The sequence below is a fragment of the Cololabis saira genome, chromosome 16, assembly GCF_033807715.1.
Source record: "Cololabis saira isolate AMF1-May2022 chromosome 16, fColSai1.1, whole genome shotgun sequence".
Taxonomy (NCBI): Eukaryota; Metazoa; Chordata; class Actinopteri; order Beloniformes; family Belonidae; genus Cololabis; species Cololabis saira.
In genome coordinates, this window is record NC_084602.1 from 17141344 (window position 1) to 17165240 (window position 23897).

A 23897-nucleotide genomic window follows, 5' to 3' on the forward strand; every position below is an offset into this window, starting at 1 on the left:
TTTGATGTCCTCCAGTCAAGTTTCTGGCCATACCATAGAACTGAGAGAGAGCTCTGGTAAAATTCCATACTGACATCAGCTCCAAAACTGACATGAAAAGTTAGAAGATGGCAAAAAGTGTTAGTCGTTGAAAGCTTTTGAGAACAATATAGAAGACATGTCAGCTGATGCTGGGGACTGCATTTTCTGGTACAGCTGAATGACAAATGGAGGCAAGTAGCGTGTGCTATTGAAGAAACCATCATCAAAGAGCAACTTTGCCTGAAATAGTGACTGCTGACCTACTCATTTGGATGGTAAACTGCGATGTCTCCTGACGCTGTTTCAGGTTCTCTCCATGGAGCGTTGGTGGTATAGTGGTCAGCATGGCTGCTTCCCAAGCAGTCGACCTGGGTTCGATTCCCAGCCAATGCAGGAAACATAAGGCTTGCATGAGAGAAGCTCTCTTTGTTGGAGGAAGCTTAGTAACACCTATAAAAGACTGTTTTGATGTCCTCCAGTCAAGTTTCTGGCCATACCATAGAACTGAGAGAGAGCTCTGGTAAAATTCCTTACTGACATCAGCTCCAAAACTGACATGAAAAGTTAGAAGATGGCAAAAAGTGTTATTCTTTGAAAGCTTTTGAGAACAATATAGAAGACATGTCAGCTGATGCTGGGGACTGCATTTTCTGGTACAGCTGAATGACAAATGGAGGCAAGTAGCGTGTGCTATTGAAGAAACCATCATCAAAGAGCAACTTTCCCTGAAATAGTGACTGCTGACCTACTCATTTGGATGGTAAACTGCGATGTCTCCTGACGCTGTTTCAGGTTCTCTCCATGGAGCGTTGGTGGTATAGTGGTCAGCATGGCTGCTTCCCAAGCAGTCGACCTGGGTTCGATTCCCAGCCAATGCAGGAAACATGAGAATGGCATGAGAGAAGCTCTCTTTGTTGGAGGAAGCTTAGTAACACCTATAAAAGTCTAACAATGAAAGTATGTTTTGATGTCCTCCAGTCAAGTTTCTGGCCATACCATAGAACTGAGAGAGAGCTCTGGTAAAATTCCTTACTGACATCAGCTCCAAAACTGACATGAAAAGTTAGAAGATGGCAAAAAGTGTTATTCTTTGAAAGCTTTTGAGAACAATATAGAAGACATGTCAGCTGATGCTGGGGACTGCATTTTCTGGTACAGCTGAATGACAAATGGAGGCAAGTAGCGTGTTTTATTGAAGAAACCATCATCAAAGAGCAACTTTCCCTGAAATAGTGACTGCTGACCTACTCATTTGGATGGTAAACTGCGATGTCTCCTGACGCTGTTTCAGGTTCTCTCCATGGAGCGTTGGTGGTATAGTGGTCAGCATGGCTGCTTCCCAAGCAGTCGACCTGGGTTCGATTCCCAGCCAATGCAGGAAACATAAGGCTTGCATGAGAGAAGCTCTCTTTGTTGGAGGAAGCTTAGTAACACCTATAAAAGACTGTTTTGATGTCCTCCAGTCAAGTTTCTGGCCATACCATAGAACTGAGAGAGAGCTCTGGTAAAATTCCTTACTGACATCAGCTCCAAAACTGACATGAAAAGTTAGAAGATGGCAAAAAGTGTTATTCTTTGAAAGCTTTTGAGAACAATATAGAAGACATGTCAGCTGATGCTGGGGACTGCATTTTCTGGTACAGCTGAATGACAAATGGAGGCAAGTAGCGTGTGCTATTGAAGAAACTATCATCAAAGAGCAACTTTCCCTGAAATAGTGACTGCTGACCTACTCATTTGGATGGTAAACTGCGATGTCTCCTGACGCTGTTTCAGGTTCTCTCCATGGAGCGTTGGTCGTATAGTGGTCAGCATGGCTGCTTCCCAAGCAGTCGACCTGGGTTCGATTCCCAGCCAATGCAGGAAACATGAGGCTGGCATGAGAGAAGCTCTCTTTGTTGGAGGAAGCTTAGTAACACCTATAAAAGTCTAACAATGAAAGTATGTTTTGATGTCCTCCAGTCAAGTTTCTGGCCATACCATAGAACTGAGAGAGAGCTCTGGTAAAATTCCTTACTGACATCAGCTCCAAAACTGACATGAAAAGTTAGAAGATGGCAAAAAGTGTTATTCTTTGAAAGCTTTTGAGAACAATATAGAAGACATGTCAGCTGATGCTGGGGACTGCATTTTCTGGTACAGCTGAATGACAAATGGAGGCAAGTAGCGTGTGCTATTGAAGAAACTATCATCAAAGAGCAACTTTCCCTGAAATAGTGACTGCTGACCTACTCATTTGGATGGTAAACTGCGATGTCTCCTGACGCTGTTTCAGGTTCTCTCCATGGAGCGTTGGTGGTATAGTGGTCAGCATGGCTGCTTCCCAAGCAGTCGACCTGGGTTCGATTCCCAGCCAATGCAGGAAACATAAGGCTTGCATGAGAGAAGCTCTCTTTGTTGGAGGAAGCTTAGTAACACCTATAAAAGACTGTTTTGATGTCCTCCAGTCAAGTTTCTGGCCATACCATAGAACTGAGAGAGAGCTCTGGTAAAATTCCTTACTGACATCAGCTCCAAAACTGACATGAAAAGTTAGAAGATGGCAAAAAGTGTTATTCTTTGAAAGCTTTTGAGAACAATATAGAAGACATGTCAGCTGATGCTGGGGACTGCATTTTCTGGTACAGCTGAATGATAAATGGAGGCAAGTAGCGTGTGCTATTGAAGAAACTATCATCAAAGAGCAACTTTCCCTGAAATAGTGACTGCTGACCTACTCATTTGGATGGTAAACTGCGATGTCTCCTGACGCTGTTTCAGGTTCTCTCCATGGAGCGTTGGTGGTATAGTGGTCAGCATGGCTGCTTCCCAAGCAGTCGACCTGGGTTCGATTCCCAGCCAATGCAGGAAACATGAGGCTGGCATGAGAGAAGCTCGCTTTGTTGGAGGAAGCTTAGTAACACCTATAAAAGTCTAACAATGAAAGTATGTTTTGATGTCCTCCAGTCAAGTTTCTGGCCATACCATAGAACTGAGAGAGAGCTCTGGTAAAATTCCTTACTGACATCAGCTCCAAAACTGACATGAAAAGTTAGAAGATGGCAAAAAGTGTTAGTCTTTGAAAGCTTTTGAGAACAATATAGAAGACATGTCAGCTGATGCTGGGGACTGCATTTTCTGGTACAGCTGAATGACAAATGGAGGCAAGTAGCGTGTGCTATTGAAGAAACTATCCTCAAAGAGCAACTTTCCCTGAAATAGTGACTGCTGACCTCCTCATTTGGATGGTAAACTGCGATGTCTCCTGACGCTGTTTCAGGTTCTCTCCATGGAGCGTTGGTGGTATAGTGGTCAGCATGGCTGCTTCCCAAGCAGTCGACCTGGGTTCGATTCCCAGCCAATGCAGGAAACATAAGGCTTGCATGAGAGAAGCTCTCTTTGTTGGAGGAAGCTTAGTAACACCTATAAAAGACTGTTTTGATGTCCTCCAGTCAAGTTTCTGGCCATACCATAGAACTGAGAGAGAGCTCTGGTAAAATTCCTTACCGACATCAGCTCCAAAACTGACATGAAAAGTTAGAAGATGGCAAAAAGTGTTATTCTTTGAAAGCTTTTGAGAACAATATAGAAGACATGTCAGCTGATGCTGGGGACTGCATTTTCTGGTACAGCTGAATGACAAATGGAGGCAAGTAGCGTGTGCTATTGAAGAAACTATCATCAAAGAGCAACTTTCCCTGAAATAGTGACTGCTGACCTACTCATTTGGATGGTAAACTGCGATGTCTCCTGACGCTGTTTCAGGTTCTCTCCATGGAGCGTTGGTGGTATAGTGGTCAGCATGGCTGCTTCCCAAGCAGTCGACCTGGGTTCGATTCCCAGCCAATGCAGGAAACATGAGGCTGGCATGAGAGAAGCTCTCTTTGTTGGAGGAAGCTTAGTAACACCTATAAAAGTCTAACAATGAAAGTATGTTTTGATGTCCTCCAGTCAAGTTTCTGGCCATACCATAGAACTGAGAGAGAGCTCTGGTAAAATTCCTTACTGACATCAGCTCCAAAACTGACATGAAAAGTTAGAAGATGGCAAAAAGTGTTAGTCTTTGAAAGCTTTTGAGAACAATATAGAAGACATGTCAGCTGATGCTGGGGACTGCATTTTCTGGTACAGCTGAATGACAAATGGAGGCAAGTAGCGTGTGCTATTGAAGAAACTATCATCAAAGAGCAACTTTCCCTGAAATAGTGACAGCTGACCTACTCATTTGGATGGTAAACTGCGATGTCTCCTGACGCTGTTTCAGGTTCTCTCCATGGAGCGTTGGTGGTATAGTGGTCAGCATGGCTGCTTCCCAAGCAGTCGACCTGGGTTCGATTCCCAGCCAATGCAGGAAACCTAAGGCTTGCATGAGAGAAGCTCTCTTTGTTGGAGGAAGCTTAGTAACACCTATAAAAGACTGTTTTGATGTCCTCCAGTCAAGTTTCTGGCCATACCATAGAACTGAGAGAGAGCTCTGGTAAAATTCCTTACTGACATCAGCTCCAAAACTGACATGAAAAGTTAGAAGATGGCAAAAAGTGTTATTCTTTGAAAGCTTTTGAGAACAATATAGAAGACATGTCAGCTGATGCTGGGGACTGCATTTTCTGGTACAGCTGAATGACAAATGGAGGCAAGTAGCGTGTGCTATTGAAGAAACTATCATCAAAGAGCAACTTTCCCTGAAATAGTGACTGCTGACCTACTCATTTGGATGGTAAACTGCGATGTCTCCTGACACTGTTTCAGGTTCTTTCCATGGAGCGTTGGTGGTATAGTGGTCAGCATGGCTGCTTTCCAAGCAGTCGACCTGGGTTCGATTCCCAGCCAATGCAGGGAACATGAGGCTGGCATGAGAGAAGCTCTCTTTGTTGGAGGAAGCTTAGTAACACCTATAAAAGACTGTTTTGATGTCCTCCAGTCAAGTTTCTGGCCATACCATAGAACTGAGAGAGAGCTCTGGTAAAATTCCTTACTGACATCAGCTCCAAAACTGACATGAAAAGTTAGAAGATGGCAAAAAGTGTTATTCTTTGAAAGCTTTTGAGAACAATATAGAAGACATGTCAGCTGATGCTGGGGACTGCATTTTCTGGTACAGCTGAATGACAAATGGAGGCAAGTAGCGTGTGCTATTGAAGAAACTATCATCAAAGAGCAACTTTCCCTGAAATAGTCAGTACGTGCACATGCAGCGATTCAACCTGGTTGGAGATCATTTGCACACATCGTACTGACTTTTAAACTGCATGTGAACACCTTAAGTCAGTCAAGTAATCTGATCAGACTGGATTCATCAACCCGCTTGGAGCACCTAGATAAGCCAGTCCCAAGCCAGTCGCAACCGCCTTGTTAATGCCATGTGAACGGGGACATAGATATTACAGTCTGCGCATGCTCGAGATTTTCCCCCGGGTGGGGTTTTCCCCCGGGGGAGGGGATTCACCTGGAAGTGAAATACGCGACGCTGCTCAGTAGTAGCTCCCTGGGGTGTCGTGTGACTGCTTCAGGGGTGTCGTCAAAATATTTCCTATTCTGACATTTCATATATAAATACTGTATTTTCGCGACCATACGGGCGCCGTGTGGAAAGGCCTCAGTCTTGTGTCATTTCTGTATTTGAAACACACACGGCGCACCGACCGAAAAGGCACACACACAAGAACACACACACAAACGCACACAAGCGTGCCATTTAAAAATACAGCGGGAGCAAAACTTTGTTTGATTGTAGGCTACTTTATTTCAGTTTTTACATTAATCAAACCCATTAAGTCTCATCCTCTGTTTCTGCATTAAAGAGCTCCGCTAAATCAGCTGTGCCAGTCCGAACTCCTCGCTGTCAGAGTCTCGTTCCGTGCCGTGCGGCGCCTCGGAAATGCACGCTTTTGCAAAAGCTCGCAAAATAGTCCCAGCAAACACGTTAGCCCACGGATCAACAATCCATCTGCAAACTGTGGCATAACTGGCCCGGCGTTGCTTCCACTCCTGGAGAAACTATTCTCCCTCTTAGTCATCCGTTGCTCACACGCCGCCTGCAGCCTTAAGGCTGATTTATGGTTCTGCGTTAACCAACGCAGACCTTATGGCGTAGGGTACGCGGCGCACTCACCGAACGGTGCGCGTCGCCGCGTACCCTACGCCGTCGATTTTACGCGGAACCATAAATCTGCCTTTATTCACCCGCCCGAGACTCTCCTTTTATTCTCCCCACCAACCGCCCGTGCGCTCCCTTTGCCAGCTCTCTGGTGATCTCCCTCCAGCAGCTGCCACTTTATTGAGGTTTTTGTAGTGAAATGAGGAGGAATCATAGAGATAACTTCTCATTTCAACTAACTGGATCAGCCGTTCCTCATCCATGACTGTTTCCTACAGCGCTTTTAACGCAGGCGGCAGGAAGAAAATATAAGCAGGTCTACCGTCCGACCAAAGTGGGGAAAAAAACAACAAAATAACGGCGTGAGGCGACGCAATGAAACAGCGAACAGCTGGAGTGAGCGGCGTGTTCGTGGTGTTAAATGCAGCAAACATGTCACATCATTACTGGGATGTGGGGAAAAGCAGAGGACACGAGAAATGATCAAATAGGTACCAGATCTTGTTGGATCCGGCACAAATTAAGCCCAAATAAGATTAAGATAAGATTCTTGTTAGGCTATATCTTATTATTTTATCAGAACCTTCCAGCCTGGCGATCTCCCTCCAGCAGCTGCCACTTTATTGAGGTTCTTGTATTGAAATGACTGTTTCCTACAGCGCTTTCACCTTTTTTTTCCAACTTTCAACCGGCTTTCAACGCGACCGACAGGAAGAAAATAGAAGCAGGGCGTGCGACAAAAGTCCAGCTCAAAACGGCGCGCCGCGTCGCTCGCAACCAGTATAGACAGTGCAAATAAAACATAAAGCAATGGAACTGTTTTTGACGCTGACGCTCGCTCGCGTCGCATGCAGTGTGGACACGGTGTAAGATTCGCATTTACAGTCAGAGCGATGCAGCGCGGTTTTTAATTATATTTTACTCTGGGGTGTCGTGAGATTTTATTCACCTTTGAAAGGTGTCATGACTGAAAAAAGGTTGAGAAAGGCTGTTTTAGACAGATTATTAATAGGAAAGCAGTGAGAATGCACTTTTTCCATTCCTTGTTGTTGTTAAGCGGAGGTCAACCGGAAGTGGCTCTTTGTTGAAATGGTTACCATGGTTACCTCGGGTACAGCGCCACCTAGCGTCACGGAGTCAGTCATGCTCTGGTTACAGTGGTTTATTCAATCTGATTCAGTCTGATCTCAGAACAGCATGTGTACTCAGACAAGTTGATCCAATCTTCTGCATGTCATTATCTGATCAGATCTGCAACCAGCTTGAATCGCTGCATGTGTACGTACTGAGTGACTGCTGACCTCCTCATTTGGATGGTAAACTGCGATGTCTCCTGACACTGTTTCAGGTTCTTTCCATGGAGCGTTGGTGGTATAGTGGTCAGCATGGCTGCTTTCCAAGCAGTCGACCTGGGTTCGATTCCCAGCCAATGCAGGGAACATGAGGCTGGCATGAGAGAAGCTCTCTTTGTTGGAGGAAGCTTAGTAACACCTATAAAAGTCTGTTTTGATGTCCTCCAGTCAAGTTTCTGGCCATACCATAGAACTGAGAGAGAGCTCTGGTAAAATTCCTTACTGACATCAGCTCCAAAACTGACATGAAAAGTTAGAAGATGGCAAAAAGTGTTAGTCCTTGAAAGCTTTTGAGAACAATATAGAAGACATGTCAGCTGATGCTGGGGACTGCATTTTCTGGTACAGCTGAATGACAAATGGAGGCAAGTAGCGTGTGCTATTGAAGAAACTATCATCAAAGAGCAACTTTCCCTGAAATAGTGACTGCTGACCTACTCATTTGGATGGTAAACTGCGATGTCTCCTGACGCTGTTTCAGGTTCTCTCCATGGAGCGTTGGTGGTATAGTGGTCAGCATGGCTGCCTCCCAAGCAGTCGACCTGGGTTCGATTCCCAGCCAATGCAGGAAACATGAGGCTGGCATGAGAGAAGCTCTCTTTGTTGGAGGAAGCTTAGTAACACCTATAAAAGACTGTTTTGATGCCCTCCAGTCAAGTTGCTGGCCATACCATAGAACTGAGAGAGAGCTCTGGTAAAATTCCTTACTGACATCAGCTCCAAAACTGACATGAAAAGTTAGAAGATGGCAAAAAGTGTTAGTCTTTGAAAGCTATTGAGAACAATATAGAAGACATGTCAGCTGATGCTGGGGACTGCATTTTCTGGTACAGCTGAATGACAAATGGAGGCAAGTAGCGTGTGCTATTGAAGAAACCATCATCAAAGAGCAACTTTCCCTCAGATAGCGACTGCTGACCTACTCATTTGGATGGTAAACTGCGATGTCTCCTGACACTGTCTCAGGTTCTTTCCATGGAGCGTTGGTGGTATAGTGGTCAGCATGGCTGCTTTCCAAGCAGTCGACCTGGGTTCGATTCCCAGCCAATGCAGGGAACATGAGGCTGGCATGAGAGAAGCTCTCTTTGTTGGAGGAAGCTTAGTAACACCTATAAAAGACTGTTTTGATGTCCTCCAGTCAAGTTTCTGGCCATACCATAGAACTGAGAGAGAGCTCTGGTAAAATTCCTTACTGACATCAGCTCCAAAACTGACATGAAAAGTTAGAAGATGGCAAAAAGTGTTTGTCTTTGAAAGCTTTTGAGAATGTAGAAGACATGTCAGCTGAAGCTGGGGACTGCATTTTCTGGTACAGATACAAGGGGAGAACCCCAAGAGCTTGTTGGAAGCTGTCAACAAATGTTTTGACTTGCCCTCAAACTCAATTTTGTCACCAAAGTTTCCTGCTAATCTAAACTGACCAGTGTAATGGTTGATTGTGTTATTTCCATGATTTAAAAAAAAAAAAAAACAGTTGCCAGAAAACATGTTAGTTCTTCAAAGTGTCAGTTCTTCTCTTCAAACATCAGTTCAACATCAAGTTGAAAACTAGCTCATTTTTGATGAATTGGAGCAATCCAGGATTTCCTTCGTACATGTGCGATAGAGTACCTTCTGACAAAACTCACCCATTTCATAAAGCTAGTTGTTTTGGGTGCTTTAAACTAAGAACAAATCTCAGATGCAGTTTCTTAGATATACATATGTTCTGGTCTACAACAGTAAATTGAAAGCCTTTGGATTATGGTCTGTACAAGACAGAGCTTTGGGGAAGAGTGTGACATTTGTCAAATTTATAAACCCAAAGCTGAACAGATTTACTTTTTGTAATACAGCCAAATCATCCCAGCAATTTACGGGAGTAATCTGGCATATAGGTTACAGACAATAGTTTTGTTTAGCTCAATATAAGAGTCCTCATGTGACTGTTGCAGTTGACCTTTTGAATGAGGGTAAAGCACTGGAGGCTTCGTTTAAAGTTAATATAGAATGAGCTTTTGGTGATTCCTTACCCATGTCAGCATGTGCATGGATTCCTGGTTGTGTGAAGCATCTGCTCAAGTGGGAGCATAAGTGTGCAGCGTGGAGGGTGGCCTGGGTGATTTCGATTCCTAACCAGGCATTGTCCCAGTCTGGCCCTGCCTAACCCTCTGACTTCTACAGTGAGACTCCTGATGTGTGCTATTCATCAGAAGACATCCCAAGTAGTCTACACAGCAGTATAAGCAGGTGCTAGCCTGCAATAGGCAAATACCTCAGACAAGATTTCAATTATGAAAATAAAGTTGTCGGCAATACAAATTATTCCCTGCTTCTGCAGGGACCATAGAGATGCCAACTTGCCAATTAAGTTATTGGAATAGCACATGTGCAGAACGGCATTTCCCCAAGCAAGGCTGGAAAGTGAGTGCTTTTTTTAGAGTGGGTCTGTGTTTAAGACATGGCTTACAAGCATCTCAGGCAGACATGGATTCAGTGGAAGGCTTCAGTCATGCACAACAAACTGAGCTACAAGTTTTAATTCCTCCACATTTGAGTCGCCAGATGATCAAACCTGCAAGAGAGATGACATTACAGGTGTGTTGATACCATGTTGCGTGATAAGCGCAGATTCTTACCCCTTTAGAACATTTTCTGTCCTTAAGACCCAGTCCCTTGCTGCTTCTTTGCAACAGGGATATGGTCAAAAGTATCCATGGAGTACTTGGCATGAGATTGGAGGTCCTGTGCTCGCTCATAGCCACTGCTGAAATGGATGGCGTGGGATGAAAGGAACTCTGGATTATCTTTAACCAAGTCAGAGGGTACATGAACAGAGGTCCAGGCAGGGGCTGAGACAGGACGGTTAGGCCTGAGGTGCAACAGCTGCTCAATGATAGAAGCAATCTCTGCAGCTTGAGCCCAGAAGCCAGTATTGGACCCTGCGCAGTAGCCGCTTCCTGCGCCGGCGGTGTAGCCGGACCCTGCGCTGTAGCCGCTTCCTGCGCCAGACCCTGCACCGGCGGTGTAGCTGGACCCCGCACCATAGCCGCTTCCTGCGCCGCCACCGGTGGTGTAGCCGGACCCCGCGCCGTAGCCGCTTCCTGCGCCGCCACCGGTGGTGTAGCCGGACCCCGCGCCGTAGCCGCTTCCTGCGCCGCCACCGGTGGTGTAGCCGGACCCTGCGCCGTAGCTGCTTCCTGCGCCGCCACTGGTGGTGTAGCCGGACCCTGTGCCATAGCTGCTACCTGTGCCAGTTTGAACTAATCCCACAACACCCATTTCATCAGAATGAATTACAAGTCAAGTTAATGAAACATGGTTAGGAGTCTGACCAAGCTGAATCATTTACTGTAAAGGAGCATGGGGCAAGATAAGAAATGAGACTCATTAGCGCCACGACGACCGTCAGGGTTCCTGCAGCCAACAGCGAAGCCGGCATGGGAGCGCGTGTGTAATCTCATGTGATTTTCAAATCAAGCTGTAAATATGACTTACAATTTTATCTTACCTGGTCAGTAGGAAATGAGCCATGTCTGCATCTGTTTTCAGTCCCAATTCAAGTTGAAGCTGCTTCCATGACTCAAACGCGTATCCAATGTTCACTCGTGCGCCGCCAAGAACGCGCATGCAGCGTCATTTGACGTCACATCCGCAGGACAGCGCAGGAAATTCCGGCTTGGAATTGCAGCACATTGCCTGTTCAAGGTGTAGCACCGGTATCACACCACTAACTGCGCCACTGGACCAGTTCTAGGCTCTAAGGAGTGGGGAGCAAAAATAATGACACCAGAGACCATTGATTAAAGTAGAAAAGCCGGCAATTTAGTGAACGACAAACACACATATAAAACACAGTACATGAAATCAAAAATACCCTGCAGGTTCTTAAAATGTAAATATAAATGAAAAAAGTATATCACTCTTTTTGTTCTTTAGTTCACCTAATTTATTTTGGTAAAGCTAATCTAATTTAATAAGACCAGTCTCTTTTCTCCTAGGTTACTTTAGTCAGACTAATTTGAGTTAGTTAGACCAGTCTCTTTTTCCTAGGTTGCACCTATTTTAGGATTTCTATTTTTCTTCCTGAGTTAACTCTTTTTCCAGGTAAGAAAATACCTTCAAAACACAATTAAAATCAAGGTGGACCACAGTTATTCAAATCACACTCAAAACATAAACATATGAAAATAAAAGTATGACACTTTAAATTTAAGTTCAAGTCCAAATGTGAGTTCAAGCGTTCAGTTCAATGAAAAGTTTCAGTTCAATAATAATGGTTCAATCAGTTCTGTTCAGTTCAGACTAGTTCCTGATACTCCTACCACTCTGGCAGCGAGTTACCACACGCAGGAGAACCCCTCACTGGTGTGATGGAGAAGATTAGTTGAACGTCTGGGTCTGGCTCGCCATCTTCAATCCCGTCTGTGGATGTGCACGCCTGAACATGGCAGACCAATCCTTGCTCCGACCGAGCTTTCAACCAAGAAAAAAACCTGACCTGTATAACAGGCCATAAACAAAATAAAACTCTTTAAATCCTTAAATTACACAAATAAATGATTCACAGTCTGAGTTGTAACGTTACTGCTACGGTGTTTTTTCAACTCAAAATGGCAGCGGAGCGGTCCCTTTGAAGTCACGGCTCCGTCTCCCGCACAAATCTTCCATTTACACAGCTTACACAAACACTTTTTATAACATTCAGTCTTCATAAACCCAAAATATTAACTGGATAACAGTTTATGACGGAGCATTTTTTTTCATAAGTTTTTAAGTTTAAGCTCCGCCAGAGAGAAAAAAAAAAAAAGTAAAACACGGTAAAACTGCGGGAAAATAAGCATAAAACTCACCAAAACCGATGTGGCTTAGTTCTCATTAAATCCCCGTCAGTTCCCGACCAGGTAAGTTATGTTTTTTAGCTGTAATATGAACTTTTTCACTGCTTTTAACCACTGCTGGTTTTCCTCCCGTTTCTCCTCTGCTCTCTAAATTGGTCTCAGTCTGCAGGTGCTGCGTCTGTGGCGCTGATCCCTTAAAGGGGCAGCAACATTATTTTCTGTCTACAGACTTTTGATCTTCGAAATTAAAAGATTGTTGTATTAACATCTTTAATTAATTCTGATGAATTAATTGCCATTAAATAAATCAGCTTTAACTTTCAAACTTATTTATGTCATATTTTAACATGGGTTACAAAGGCAACGGAGAGATACGCTAGCTAGAGGGCTCATTCTTTTTGGTTTGGAACGCTTCATCTGACATTATTACTAGAAAACTTAAAACGTATACGAATTTTTTTCATAAATCCTGCCTCATGCTCCTTTAAAAGGCCACATGAAATTTAGAGCAGTGAGACTCAGTTTCACCAGGCCATCTTCATACTAAGATATAGAATTGTTTGTCTGGGTAAAAGTTTTCTAGCTAGATGAAGTTATAACAACTGTTGGTTTACTTGCCTTTTTTAGTGGGGAGGCTTGGACACCATAATGGACTAGATGAAGCAGCACAGGAAAAGTAAAAGACAGCAAAACAATCACTACTGTAACTGTCATGTGGCTTCACTTGAACTTATATTGAAGCTCCAGACACTCTAATTAGACTCATTACCCTCACCTGATACCCAGTAGGGCCATGGATTGCGGTGCATTCAATTAAATTTGGAATTTAAAGGATTCATTAACTGGACACAGAAAACATGACAGTACTAATATTGTATTATGTTTGTAAAATTGAAATGAGTTAAACACAGAAATACAATGGTCAATAGAGTAGATTAACTAGCTGCTATTTATCAATTACAGATAAGACACGTAAAATGTCTTATTTAAGTAGCCTAATCGGGGATTCATTACTTTTTGAATTTGACACTTGAATTTGAAATGTAGACCACTTCTGATTGCTCTGCATGAATGTATAAAGAAAAAAGACGCTGGACTTGCTGGGATTGTCATATCCTTAGATGAAACCTTGCTGTACCTTTTAAAAACATTGATAACATCCATGTATCCGATAGCAATAGCTGCTTATTTCAATTCAATTTCATTTATATAGCGTCTTTTAAGAGAAGCCAGTTTTGTTAGTGGTAGTGTACCGGCCCCTTGCTGGTGCTTATCTAGAGTTTCTGTCTGAATTTTCAGATTTCCTATATGGTTTATTGATCAGTACAGATAAATTCATCATAGTGGGTGACTTTAACATTCATATGTTTTTCAATCTTAAATCTTAAATTAGATTTCAATTCTCCTCTAGAATCGATGGGTATCTGACAAAAAGTGGACAAACCGATGCGTTTTAATCATACCTTGGATCTCGTTCTCACCTACGGTGTTGAAACTGATGATCTGTTGGTGTCACCTGTAAACTCCCTCTTATCCGACCACTATTTAATAATGTTTTAATTTAATATTGTTGATGTTGAAGCGCAATATAGGAGGTATTATTTTAGCAGATGTTCGTCCGATGAAGCTATTGCTAAATTTAGGGAGGCCATTGCTCATCTTATGATAGTGGAAAATAGTGAAGTAATCAAGGCCAGTGACCTGGGTTCTACCTCTGAAGATGTTGATTTCCTTACTTTAGAATCAGTTTTTCCTTTGAGAAGAAGGGTTTCCAACCATAGGAGCTTAACTCCCTGGTATAATTCAGATATCCATATGTTGAAACAAAACGTGCGTAAAATGGAACGGAAGTGGTAATCTTGTAAGTCTGTAGACTCCTATCGTGAATGGAAAGATAGTCTAATAGTATATAAAAAAGCCGTTTGCAAAGCCAGAACAGCTTAATATTCATCGTTGATAGAGGATAACAAAAAGGACTGTTGTGTACTTCACGTGTGGTTGTAAACTTATTGTTGATGTTGTGGAAATTGCAGAAAATCGAGTAGACAATTTCAATGTTGAGCACAGGAAAGCATATCTCGTTTATTGTAATTGCAAGAGAGAAAAAAACTCAGTTACAAGAAGTAACTGTGGACAGTAAATCACATGCAAAATATTAATTTGGCATTGCATGAAGAACAAGATGCTGCTTTTGAACCATGTGTAGAACCACACTTAATAATAAAGGTGAATTATGTTCGTAACATTGACTACAATGTCACGTTTCCTCATATTCTGGACTTCACTGCATCGCCAGTGAGTGACGCCAACGGACAAAAACTCAGAAATAACAGTGTCAATCAGCTATAGAGAACAAGGTAGTGCCGAAAAACAATATATATCCCCCCTCACAAAAATAAATAATATAATATAACATATTTTCTCATCAACAAAACCCATTTTACATTTTTCAAATAACAAAATAACATATCTGAACCATTTTTCAGACAATATCGGTCAATATCTCTATATAATACATGAAAAAATCTGAAAAATCGTTCAAATATGTTATTTTGTTACTTGAAATTTTTTAAATATGTTTATGTAAAATATGCTACATGTGTATGTAGTATATGTATATGTAGTAATATGTAATAAAAAATAACAAAAAAATGATGTTCAAGTAGAGTTTATAGTTGTGTTGTAAACCCCACTCGCCAATGCGCCCCCATCCAAAATTTTTTTATCACCAGCCGCCACTGGGCAATAGTCCCAAATCCACAGAACGATTCACAAATGCACAGAACATAATTTAACATGTTTGGCTACTGTTGAGAGAGGAGATTTTCCTATTTTACTCTGCGTTACTACCCCATCTCTCAATCAGCTCGTTGATGTGACAAAAGGAAGAACACAATTATGAGTTACAGACGAGATATTTCAAAATCAATCAATCAACAATCATTTTTGAGACATTCAGCTGAATGGAGACAACTCACCAATACCACAAACATCAGCTTCCCGATCCGCCTGAGTCGTTTCTGAGCGCGGACTGGCATGCGCATCAATGTCTAACCCAGTCTGAGTAACGTGATAAAAACTAACAATCAGTGACATCCATTGTAGTCATCCCTTTTCCTTCCTTTCATGAAACATCCCGTTCCCGTTGACAACCTTGAGAGGAGTTGATTTTCTCTCAGTTATACAGGGAGTACTTTTCAGGGAGTCCACAACATCAGTTAGTTGTTATCTGCATTGAACACCTGCTGAACCTTCTATCCTATTGCACAGTCCTTTAACAATAGCTGTATTTATTAGCTGAACATTACACACATGCAGTAATTTTGCATTAATTTTACCTGCTAAGATATCCTTTTTATAGGGCTGAAAACAATTATTCATGCGTAAGTAATTAGGGGTAAAGTTAAAACACACAATTTAAAATTGGTGTTTTTCACACACATAGCCTATATGACTTTTATTCTCCACACTACTTAATTCCCCGGTTTGCTTTAAGAAGTGTTTAGTTATTAATCTAAATCGCTTTAATTGTGCAACTCCCAATACATGGCGCATATTATTGTAGTGGCAGCTGTCCATGTAGGGGCACTGTCAGGGGGGGCGCAGGGACTCATGGAATGCCATATTCCTTTGGAGATTTCCTTCACTATCTGTGGTTTTGTGTGTTTTATATTTGTGGTTTCGCCATTTTTAAAAATTTTTTTTTTATTGTTTGGTCTCAGTTGCGATAGTTTTCAAAAGGGATGTTCTGGTTGTTGGTGCAGAGAGTGAGTGAGATGAGTGTAGCAGCTAATGATCTCTCTGTGTTATTGTTGCTTAAATGTTAATAAAATCTGACTTGCAGAATTCTGGTTCCAACTTCTGCACGACTGTCTGATCCATTTCTATATCTGTTTTTGGAAAAGAGGCAGGCACACAACAACACAAGTCGGCGAAGACTCGCTTCTACCAGAAACTCGGATTCTCTGGCCAACATGTACGTGAGCTAAATGTTTTTGGATTGTGGGCCAAAGATGGAGCAGAAAACGCGTGTAGGCGTGAGGAGAAACTCCAACTCCACACGTACTGATGCAGAAAATAATAGTCAGCTTTAAGGGACAAAAGTTTATTGTAACCCTACAAAAGACACGATGATGGGAAAAGTATACAAAACAAAATAAATTCATAGCAAAAAAAGGACTCATTGTTGAACAAGTCTCAGAACTATCCATCATACATGGACCACATTTTAATTGTTCATATTTTTAATATAACAATTTGTTGTAATGCTGTGTGTACATACAAAATATAGCAAACTAAATAAGGCAAATAAATAGAGGTACAATTTACAGGAAAATTGAACATTCTTCAATGTTTTCATCTTTTTTATTCTTATCTCAAACATTAACAATGGTGTACAAAATGCTTCTTTCTTTTTTATTCATTTATTTTTTTTATTTCCAACTGTACATCTTTTGGTGGAGGATCTTATTTTCCAACCATAAAACTACTGACTCCTCACCATCACAGAACTGGGAAGAATGGGTGCAGTAAAAACTCTGGTGTAACAGGTGCGCGCCTTCTGCAAGTAAAGTTCCTTTCCAAAGGATCAACACATCACACTTTGTGTACTCTTCTGTAGGCATGCACATCAACACCATGTGGGTTTAATGACAGAAATGTGACAAAAAATACCCCCAGCCCACCTGACAGTTATCTTTAATTTTTATTCTGTTTAAAACCCGAAATCCTTCCTCTGTGTAGACTAAAATCTAATCTCTGAGCGGTCCAGCCGGAGTCCGACGCCTCAATTGCCCTCTTCATCTTTTTCCCCTGTACATCATATTTTTGTGCACCTTACTCTCGTTGCACCGCTCTCGCCTCTCGAGGAACCCAAACCCTCAGAACTGTTGCTGCAAATGGAAATATCCCATCATAAAAGTGCATTGAACAGCTACTAATGTCTTTCCTCTGTTTTCCACGTTTACGCTCCTATACAGCCAGTCAATGGCCAAATAAAACATCCAAACATGTAACAACACAAACATATTAATACTGACAATGTCGCAATACCCCTCAGTAAATAGTCTGCGCTACAATACTGGTTAAAGCTCTGAATTAGGAGTTCAAAAGGCTCTGCTCTGGTGAACTAAAGGAGGACAGGTTAGAGAAAAGCTCAGATACAAATTTATCAAGTTGGGATTTTAAAAATTGCCTGAATGAATTCGGTTCACAGGTTAATCTTTAACACATGCGCTGCCTCGTATCCCGCATATCCCTTCCTCTCTGCAGTGGTTTGAAGAATTAAAGAATAAAACCTGATACAATGAGTTGTTACGGTGAAAGAACTCCCAATGGATAAATAAGAGTTATAGGTCTTTTTTATTCCCAACCATACGTCTGTGATGACAAGCCAACCACAATGAAACACAACCACTGAAAGTATTTAGAGGATGCTGTGGAGAGCCTGCAGCTGGACTCTGGAGAACGTTAATGTGAAGATATCAGGATGACAGTTTACCACTAGATGGTGCCAGTTAGTCAAAGTGCCAGTTCACCAGGAGACTGTTTTCTGGAAAGTCACAAGCACCAATAGTGAGTGGAAGGAATGGTTTGTGTGAAAAGAAAAGAAAAAGAAAGGATCAGAGGCACTTACAGGTGAACTTACAGATAATTAGCAGATAAGTTGTAAGAACTGGGACTGTGATCACTGGAAATGATAACATGCAGAGATGAAAGTCTGGTTTACAATGGCTCTTGTAATTTAATGTATATGTGTGACAAGTGTTGTTTTGCAGAAGGAGGCTACGGGAAGTGGAGGTATACACACACATACATATATATGTATATATACATACATGTATATATACATATATATACACACACACACACAGAGCAGACAGGAGAACTGTTTACTTCAACCGTTCCTATAGAAACACAGCTTCAGCTCCTTTTGTAAACTGAAGCAGCGTCTTTTCTGTCTTTGATCAGCTTCACAAAAGTGACAAAACACAAGGGTATCTGAGCAGTCCAATACTCATTTAGCAATTTTAGACATTTCCCTTGCAAGTTTCATGGATGGAGCGACTAAAATGAAGGAAAATCAAACACTTTACCACTGTGTTGAACCTGCAACATCCCAACTCAATGTTTTATCCCCACATGAGTAAGAATGATTCAATGCCGAGTGTGAACAAATGAGCAGGATGAGAGCTCTCCTACAGGCTATGGTATTTCCAAGTACAAATCTAAATTTTAATTATTTAGATTCATCTTAATGACTTCATTAGACCCCCAAACCAAACGTTAAAGCCTCTGCTGTACGTCCTTGTTCAGGATTTGGAAAAAGCTATATCAATTAGAGAAAACTGTACTTCCAACGAACTTAAGGAAAATGAGGGTGACTTCATTATGTTGGTCTGACATGATGGGGTTCTGGGATTCTGTCAATTTACCCCATAAAATGCAAGTGACTTGCTGAACCCTGATGATGCAGTAATAAGTAGACCCGTGACATGATGTGGTTTAACACCTGGAAAGATAGCAGAGCGAGAGAGAGATTTTCTCGACAGAAGTTGAGCTTGTGATGGACCCAGTCAGATATGACCCCCGTGACTCCTGGCAGACTGCTGAACGTACTGAACTGATTGCAGATTGTTTCTTCAAGTTAATTTGTCGTTCATTTTCATTCCTTCATTAGAGCCAACCACAGTTTACGTGTACTTTTGACTGAAAAGTCTGTCAAAAAAGCTGCAGTGCAAACAAGACAGAATGTAAAAAGGAAAAGCAGTTCTCTTTTACATGAAGCGGAAAATGTATAGAAATCCACTTCAGCGGCAGTGTGAACTTGCAACAACAACATAGAATGCATTGCGCGTACAAAATCCCAAAATATTAAAAAAAAAAAAAAAACCTCTACATCTTTGCAATTAGCTTGTCTGCCTCTAAATATAAATATATATCAATGCCTAATTGCTGTAGGTTTTGTATTAATACATTTACATGTGTTTTCTGTCTGCTTTGGCACAGTTTCAAGCCCGAGCAATGATGGAACTGTTTCAGAGTACGTTAGGCGTGACCGTCAGCTCTGTCTGCTGGATCAGCTGTTTCCTGGAGAGGAGCCGTTTTTTTCCTGGGAAACTGATCATCAATGGGGACGTTCTTCCTGGGAATGCCGTGTGCCGTGGACCACTGGGATGAACCCTCTGTTTTAAACCTCTAACCCCATAACATGTGTTCTCCCCCCACTGTTTCAGAAGACAACAAAATCTTCGAGGATTTGCTGACTCCACGTCCTTCTTTGCCGTAAGAGACGTGTATGAACATCCATCCATTAAGTTGCTGGGAAATCCCTCTTGTGGGGAAGGCCTGGAACAACCATGGCTGTGGAAGCTGAGCTCCCTCTCACCTCTTTTTGCTTGGGATTTAAACCTGCCTGGAAAAGCTTCATGGTCCCTTTTCCAATCTTTCTCCTGGCGTTCGATCTACCTTAACACAACTCCTTCATGTCCTTTTAGGGCCGCATAACCAATGACAGAGGCCTGTTCAGTACCGAGGTGCTTACAGCGGACCAGAGCAGGTTTATGAAGGAAAAAAGAGCAGAAATGACAGACAGTGGGGTGATGGATGTTGAGAACCTGGAGCACAGTGTTAAAGGGATATTGACAAATGACATGGGGAAATGTGTCACAGTGGTCTGTCCTTCCCAACTGTCCAGAGCTTACAACGTGCAGAACAAACGGGTTGGACATGGATTTACAAGACCAATCAGAGTGTTGCATCATTCAAGACAGCATAGCTCTCCATGCATTTCTCTACATGTCCAGTCCAGCTGTTGCGTACATCCCCTCCAGTGTCAGCGGAGACAGTTCTAGCACCTGGACTAAAGGTGTTAAGATATCTACACCATGGCAGAATTCAGATGTCCCGTGACTTTCTTCTACTTGCCTCTTCCAACCTAGTAGTTCACCTTGGTGACGGCTCGTTCACGGCCGCCCCCCTCCACTAGCTGGGGACCGGAGCGTTTGCGATTACGCTTAAACTTGTTCAGGTCCTTATCGAAGACCTCGCCGGAACGTAGCGCTGAAACGAGGTCGTCGAACTCCCCGCTGACCTCATCTGAGGCTCCTCCCTTTTTGGCCCGCCGCTCCCTCTCCCTCTGCTCCTTCAGCTGGAGAAGGGGAAAGAAACAGGGTGATAAAAGGGCTGAGAGGGAAGAAGAGTTTTCACTCTGGGGGCTTCCGGTTGCCTCTGCGGCACTCGTTAAATAACCCATATGGTCTTCCAGAAAATCTCCATAAAGGTTAGTAATCTGCTATAAAAGTCAACTCCGTAATCAACATCCATCATTAAACTGCTAGCCATTCATATTATGAAAAGTTACTTCTGGAAAAGGGTGAACATACATTGTTATGTTTTTTTTTTCACTTATGACCCATATTCAAACCTGCATTGGCTAAAACTAGTTTGAAAATGGGGCTTCTTCTGTCGATATCCGGGTGGAAATAATAATTTTAGCTGTTTAGCCTCATTCCCTCCTCTTCATCAAGAATGCTCTCAGTAACGTCCCCTGGCTTTTATTTTTAGACAACTGATTTAACAGGAAAAGCTTGGGCTCTCTGCAGGTCCCCTGCTTATCATATAGAAAAAAACAAAAAAGAACGCAGCCAGGATAACTCTCTGTATGTCTCACCATGGCCTCCATCCGAGCCCTCCGCTCCTCCTCGTCCTTGCGGCGCTGCATGTTCTCCAGATCCTGCCGTGCTTCGCAGAACGACTGAAGGAAGGTGTCGAAGATCCCGAAGAACTCGTCTGGCTGCTTCCTGCCCTCCTCTTCCCCAAAGTGCTTCAGAGATTTGGCAAACTGTGCAGAACATATGCCGTTTTTGTAATTTTACATTATGTGACAGCTACTTTCCTACATAAAGCTTCTGCGAACATAAACACGAGACCTGAAAAACAACATCTTATCACAGTAAAGAGTGACCTTTTCCTTGTGTTCTGAAAGATTACAAGTCTTCAAATGCTCTTCATATTAAAGTCGGCTGGTATTTATTCACGTCTTAAGACCTGGAGTCCCACACAAACACGCACGCACGCACGCACGCACGCACGCGCGCGCACACACGCACGCACGCACGCGCGCGCACACACACACACACACACTCGCCCGTGCGGTAGTTAGAGCGGCTGCGTGATTTAACCACCGTATGTCCACTCTGTTCTGTCCAAGCTGTTGGACGCTCTGTGCCAGGATAACGCCTGCAGCCAAATGTTCCTGCACACTCAGCTTTGTACGCCAGAGCACACAGGTACACACAGACTCATTACAGTTCAGGCCCCTGCATCCAAAACATCCCAACAAATCTAATCATTTCTGCTGCAGTCAAGGGGTAAAGTATTATATCATCATATCATAATGTTTACACAAGTGTAATGTTCTGCACGTGGCCTCGGTGCTGCGAGAAGACAGTGGGACTTTTTACTGAGGATGCAAAACCATCCCATCATTCTGGGCACGGTGTCCACGGCAACCTGTATCTGTATCTGTATCTGTATCCTCTATCTGCTACTAATTATGTGTCTGGTCAAAGCAGTTTCCTGTCATCCCCTCGGGTCTGTGCGAAATGAGTAAACACAAACTTGCACGCAAACATGATGAAATGGAGAAAGTGAGGTTACACAGATTTTCCTCATCGCACTCACCAGCAAGACAAACAAATTGTGTGAGAGGTTATCTGTCTTCTGCATTGCCGCTTCCCTTTCAACTCCCAACCTTTTTGAATGAAGACATTTAGACTTCTCTTCATGTCATCATTCGTAACTTTTTATGCAGATATTCATGGAGCTGATGATGAATCCAGTTTCATTTGGTGATATCTGGATTCCGTCCATGCAACAACGGCAAGAAGGCTGGAGACTGCACGCACCCTGATGAAATATCTATCATTACATTGTTGCTGTCCAAATACATTTTTGAGGTCCAATAAGAAAATGAAAAGACCAGTAAAATGAAGTCTCCACAAGCAAGAAAACGGCAAAATTAGGTCCAAAGCAAGTGGAGGATCTGGTATATCTGGAATAACGGCTGGACTGAACACTGAGGGAAGCATGACATTGAGGAAACTTGATATTCATGCAGATTTCTTGTTACTGTAGTAGATTTGGTTTGTATCAAGTTCTTTTCCAGGAGGAAATAACACTTTCTATGACACGACTGTGTCAAGTTACAGCCAGAGTACACACACGTACACGAGTTTGTTCGTCTGTGTACAGAATGCTAAATTCTTGCATCTTTAATTCATGTATGTTTAGAAACGTTAGCCATCTCAGGCAGGGTCCACTGTGGGCCTCTGACACCTGAAGTGACGCCGCTGCAACTAAACCTCTCCTGGAAAACCTCATTTTGGTCCAGAGGTGTCACAGACCAACATCCGCCATCTCCTTGTATGTCCAAAGAGAAAACCCGTTCGTCTCCATGCATCTGTGTGCCATTAATGCTGCCCTGAACTTTGGCTTTCTCTTTATTGTTTTGTTGTAGTATTTTTCTTGCTGTGCATATCTTGCCTCCAGTCGTTTGAGGCAGATGCATCTCCCAGTTAAAGGGAGCTCTTCTTCTACACTGTCCACTGCCAGCTGTTCTTACTCAGGACCGGTCATGAAATCCAGCTGCAGAGTCTTTGGATCAGTTGAAACACACCTGGGTCTTGGTGTAACGTCCCTGCTCCCATCAAATGTGACTGGTGGTCAACACAACCTACCATGTAAAAGCAAATGATAGTGGTACATCTTAAATATTTGGTACCCAAATCACAAGGCCCGTGAGGCAGAAGATGAGGTAATGTCGCCATACTGGCCAGTGTTAAAGATGGAGCAAGGTGCTTTTTGTCATCAAAGTGTCACAACGATGCCACCAAATGCCAGATATGTCTGTAATTAGATTATTTAATCTCCCAGCAATGTGTCTCAGACACTTTCCGTGAAACATCATGAGGCATTTTCATCGTTTCTGCAGGATGCTTGATGTCAGAAACGTCTCCACATTATTCTCCTTCTAGTAAAAGGACTTTTTATGAGCTACATTTACTGTACACTGGTACACTGGATTCTACTTATTCATCTATCGTGTTTTTAAGTCTTAATTCTCTTCTACTACATGTTTCCTAAAACATCCAAACACGTGGCGAACAAATAACCCAAAGCAACCCTTGCTTTAGCGGTTTCACTAGATTGAAACTGAGTAATTTTTGTTTTTGGACAGAAAGAGATTCTTGTATTTTCTGAGTGCGCTGCTGTGGGGGCGTGTTGTTAAGTTTAAACCCCTCCAGTGTCTCTGGAAATGTCCATGCCAGCAAGCCACATGAGCGTGCTGGACTGGACTTCTTTGTTCTTCGCGTAGGAGGGTCTGGCGAGCACGCATGTATCCATACTGCAGGCTCACACACATGCTTGTCGCCATGGAGCCTGACTGGCCTCGGAGGGTCTGTCCCGCTCTGTTGAACCAATATGAACTTTGTTAAGGACAAAACACACACCCGTCCTTCTGTGTTTGTACTCCAGTGGAAACCCACCAGAGCGCCACCGGGCCTTGACGAGCACCGAGTGGACGTGTGAGATTCGCCGCTTGTGTATTCTGGCTCTGGGCCGGTG

General features: G+C 42.8%; 1 protein-coding gene and 13 non-coding genes across 19 annotated transcripts in view; 13 read left to right on the forward strand and 1 right to left on the reverse strand.

Annotated features, from left to right (window-relative positions):
- The first annotated feature begins 342 nt into the window (after nt 1-342).
- trnag-ccc (transfer RNA glycine (anticodon CCC)) lies at nt 343-414 on the forward strand. Its single transcript has one exon. It is a non-coding gene; the product is annotated as a tRNA-Gly (tRNA).
- Nucleotides 415-827: 413 nt separating this feature from the next.
- Nucleotides 828-899, forward strand: trnag-ccc (transfer RNA glycine (anticodon CCC)). Its single transcript has one exon. It is a non-coding gene; the product is annotated as a tRNA-Gly (tRNA).
- A 427-nt stretch (nt 900-1326) lies between these two features.
- On the forward strand, nt 1327-1398 carry trnag-ccc (transfer RNA glycine (anticodon CCC)). Its single transcript has one exon. It is a non-coding gene; the product is annotated as a tRNA-Gly (tRNA).
- Nucleotides 1399-1811: 413 nt separating this feature from the next.
- On the forward strand, nt 1812-1883 carry trnag-ccc (transfer RNA glycine (anticodon CCC)). The gene has a single exon. It is a non-coding gene; the product is annotated as a tRNA-Gly (tRNA).
- Nucleotides 1884-2310: 427 nt separating this feature from the next.
- trnag-ccc (transfer RNA glycine (anticodon CCC)) lies at nt 2311-2382 on the forward strand. Its single transcript has one exon. It is a non-coding gene; the product is annotated as a tRNA-Gly (tRNA).
- A 413-nt stretch (nt 2383-2795) lies between these two features.
- On the forward strand, nt 2796-2867 carry trnag-ccc (transfer RNA glycine (anticodon CCC)). Its single transcript has one exon. It is a non-coding gene; the product is annotated as a tRNA-Gly (tRNA).
- Nucleotides 2868-3294: 427 nt separating this feature from the next.
- trnag-ccc (transfer RNA glycine (anticodon CCC)) lies at nt 3295-3366 on the forward strand. Its single transcript has one exon. It is a non-coding gene; the product is annotated as a tRNA-Gly (tRNA).
- Nucleotides 3367-3779: 413 nt separating this feature from the next.
- trnag-ccc (transfer RNA glycine (anticodon CCC)) lies at nt 3780-3851 on the forward strand. The gene has a single exon. It is a non-coding gene; the product is annotated as a tRNA-Gly (tRNA).
- Nucleotides 3852-4278: 427 nt separating this feature from the next.
- trnag-ccc (transfer RNA glycine (anticodon CCC)) lies at nt 4279-4350 on the forward strand. The gene has a single exon. It is a non-coding gene; the product is annotated as a tRNA-Gly (tRNA).
- Nucleotides 4351-4763: 413 nt separating this feature from the next.
- Nucleotides 4764-4835, forward strand: trnag-ucc (transfer RNA glycine (anticodon UCC)). Its single transcript has one exon. It is a non-coding gene; the product is annotated as a tRNA-Gly (tRNA).
- A 2624-nt stretch (nt 4836-7459) lies between these two features.
- Nucleotides 7460-7531, forward strand: trnag-ucc (transfer RNA glycine (anticodon UCC)). The gene has a single exon. It is a non-coding gene; the product is annotated as a tRNA-Gly (tRNA).
- A 413-nt stretch (nt 7532-7944) lies between these two features.
- trnag-ccc (transfer RNA glycine (anticodon CCC)) lies at nt 7945-8016 on the forward strand. Its single transcript has one exon. It is a non-coding gene; the product is annotated as a tRNA-Gly (tRNA).
- Nucleotides 8017-8429: 413 nt separating this feature from the next.
- Nucleotides 8430-8501, forward strand: trnag-ucc (transfer RNA glycine (anticodon UCC)). Its single transcript has one exon. It is a non-coding gene; the product is annotated as a tRNA-Gly (tRNA).
- An 8100-nt stretch (nt 8502-16601) lies between these two features.
- Nucleotides 16602-23897, reverse strand: part of daam2 (dishevelled associated activator of morphogenesis 2) — a 133235-nt gene continuing 125939 nt past the window's right edge. For all 6 annotated transcript variants that reach the window (XM_061743113.1, XM_061743115.1, XM_061743117.1 and 3 more), the window contains 2 exons: nt 20941-21111; nt 16602-20418 (listed from right to left, as the gene is read on the reverse strand). In XM_061743113.1, coding sequence (XP_061599097.1) covers nt 20206-20418; nt 20941-21111 — 384 coding nt within the window. In that variant the 3' untranslated portion in view covers nt 16602-20205. The remainder of the gene's footprint in view (nt 20419-20940; nt 21112-23897) is intronic.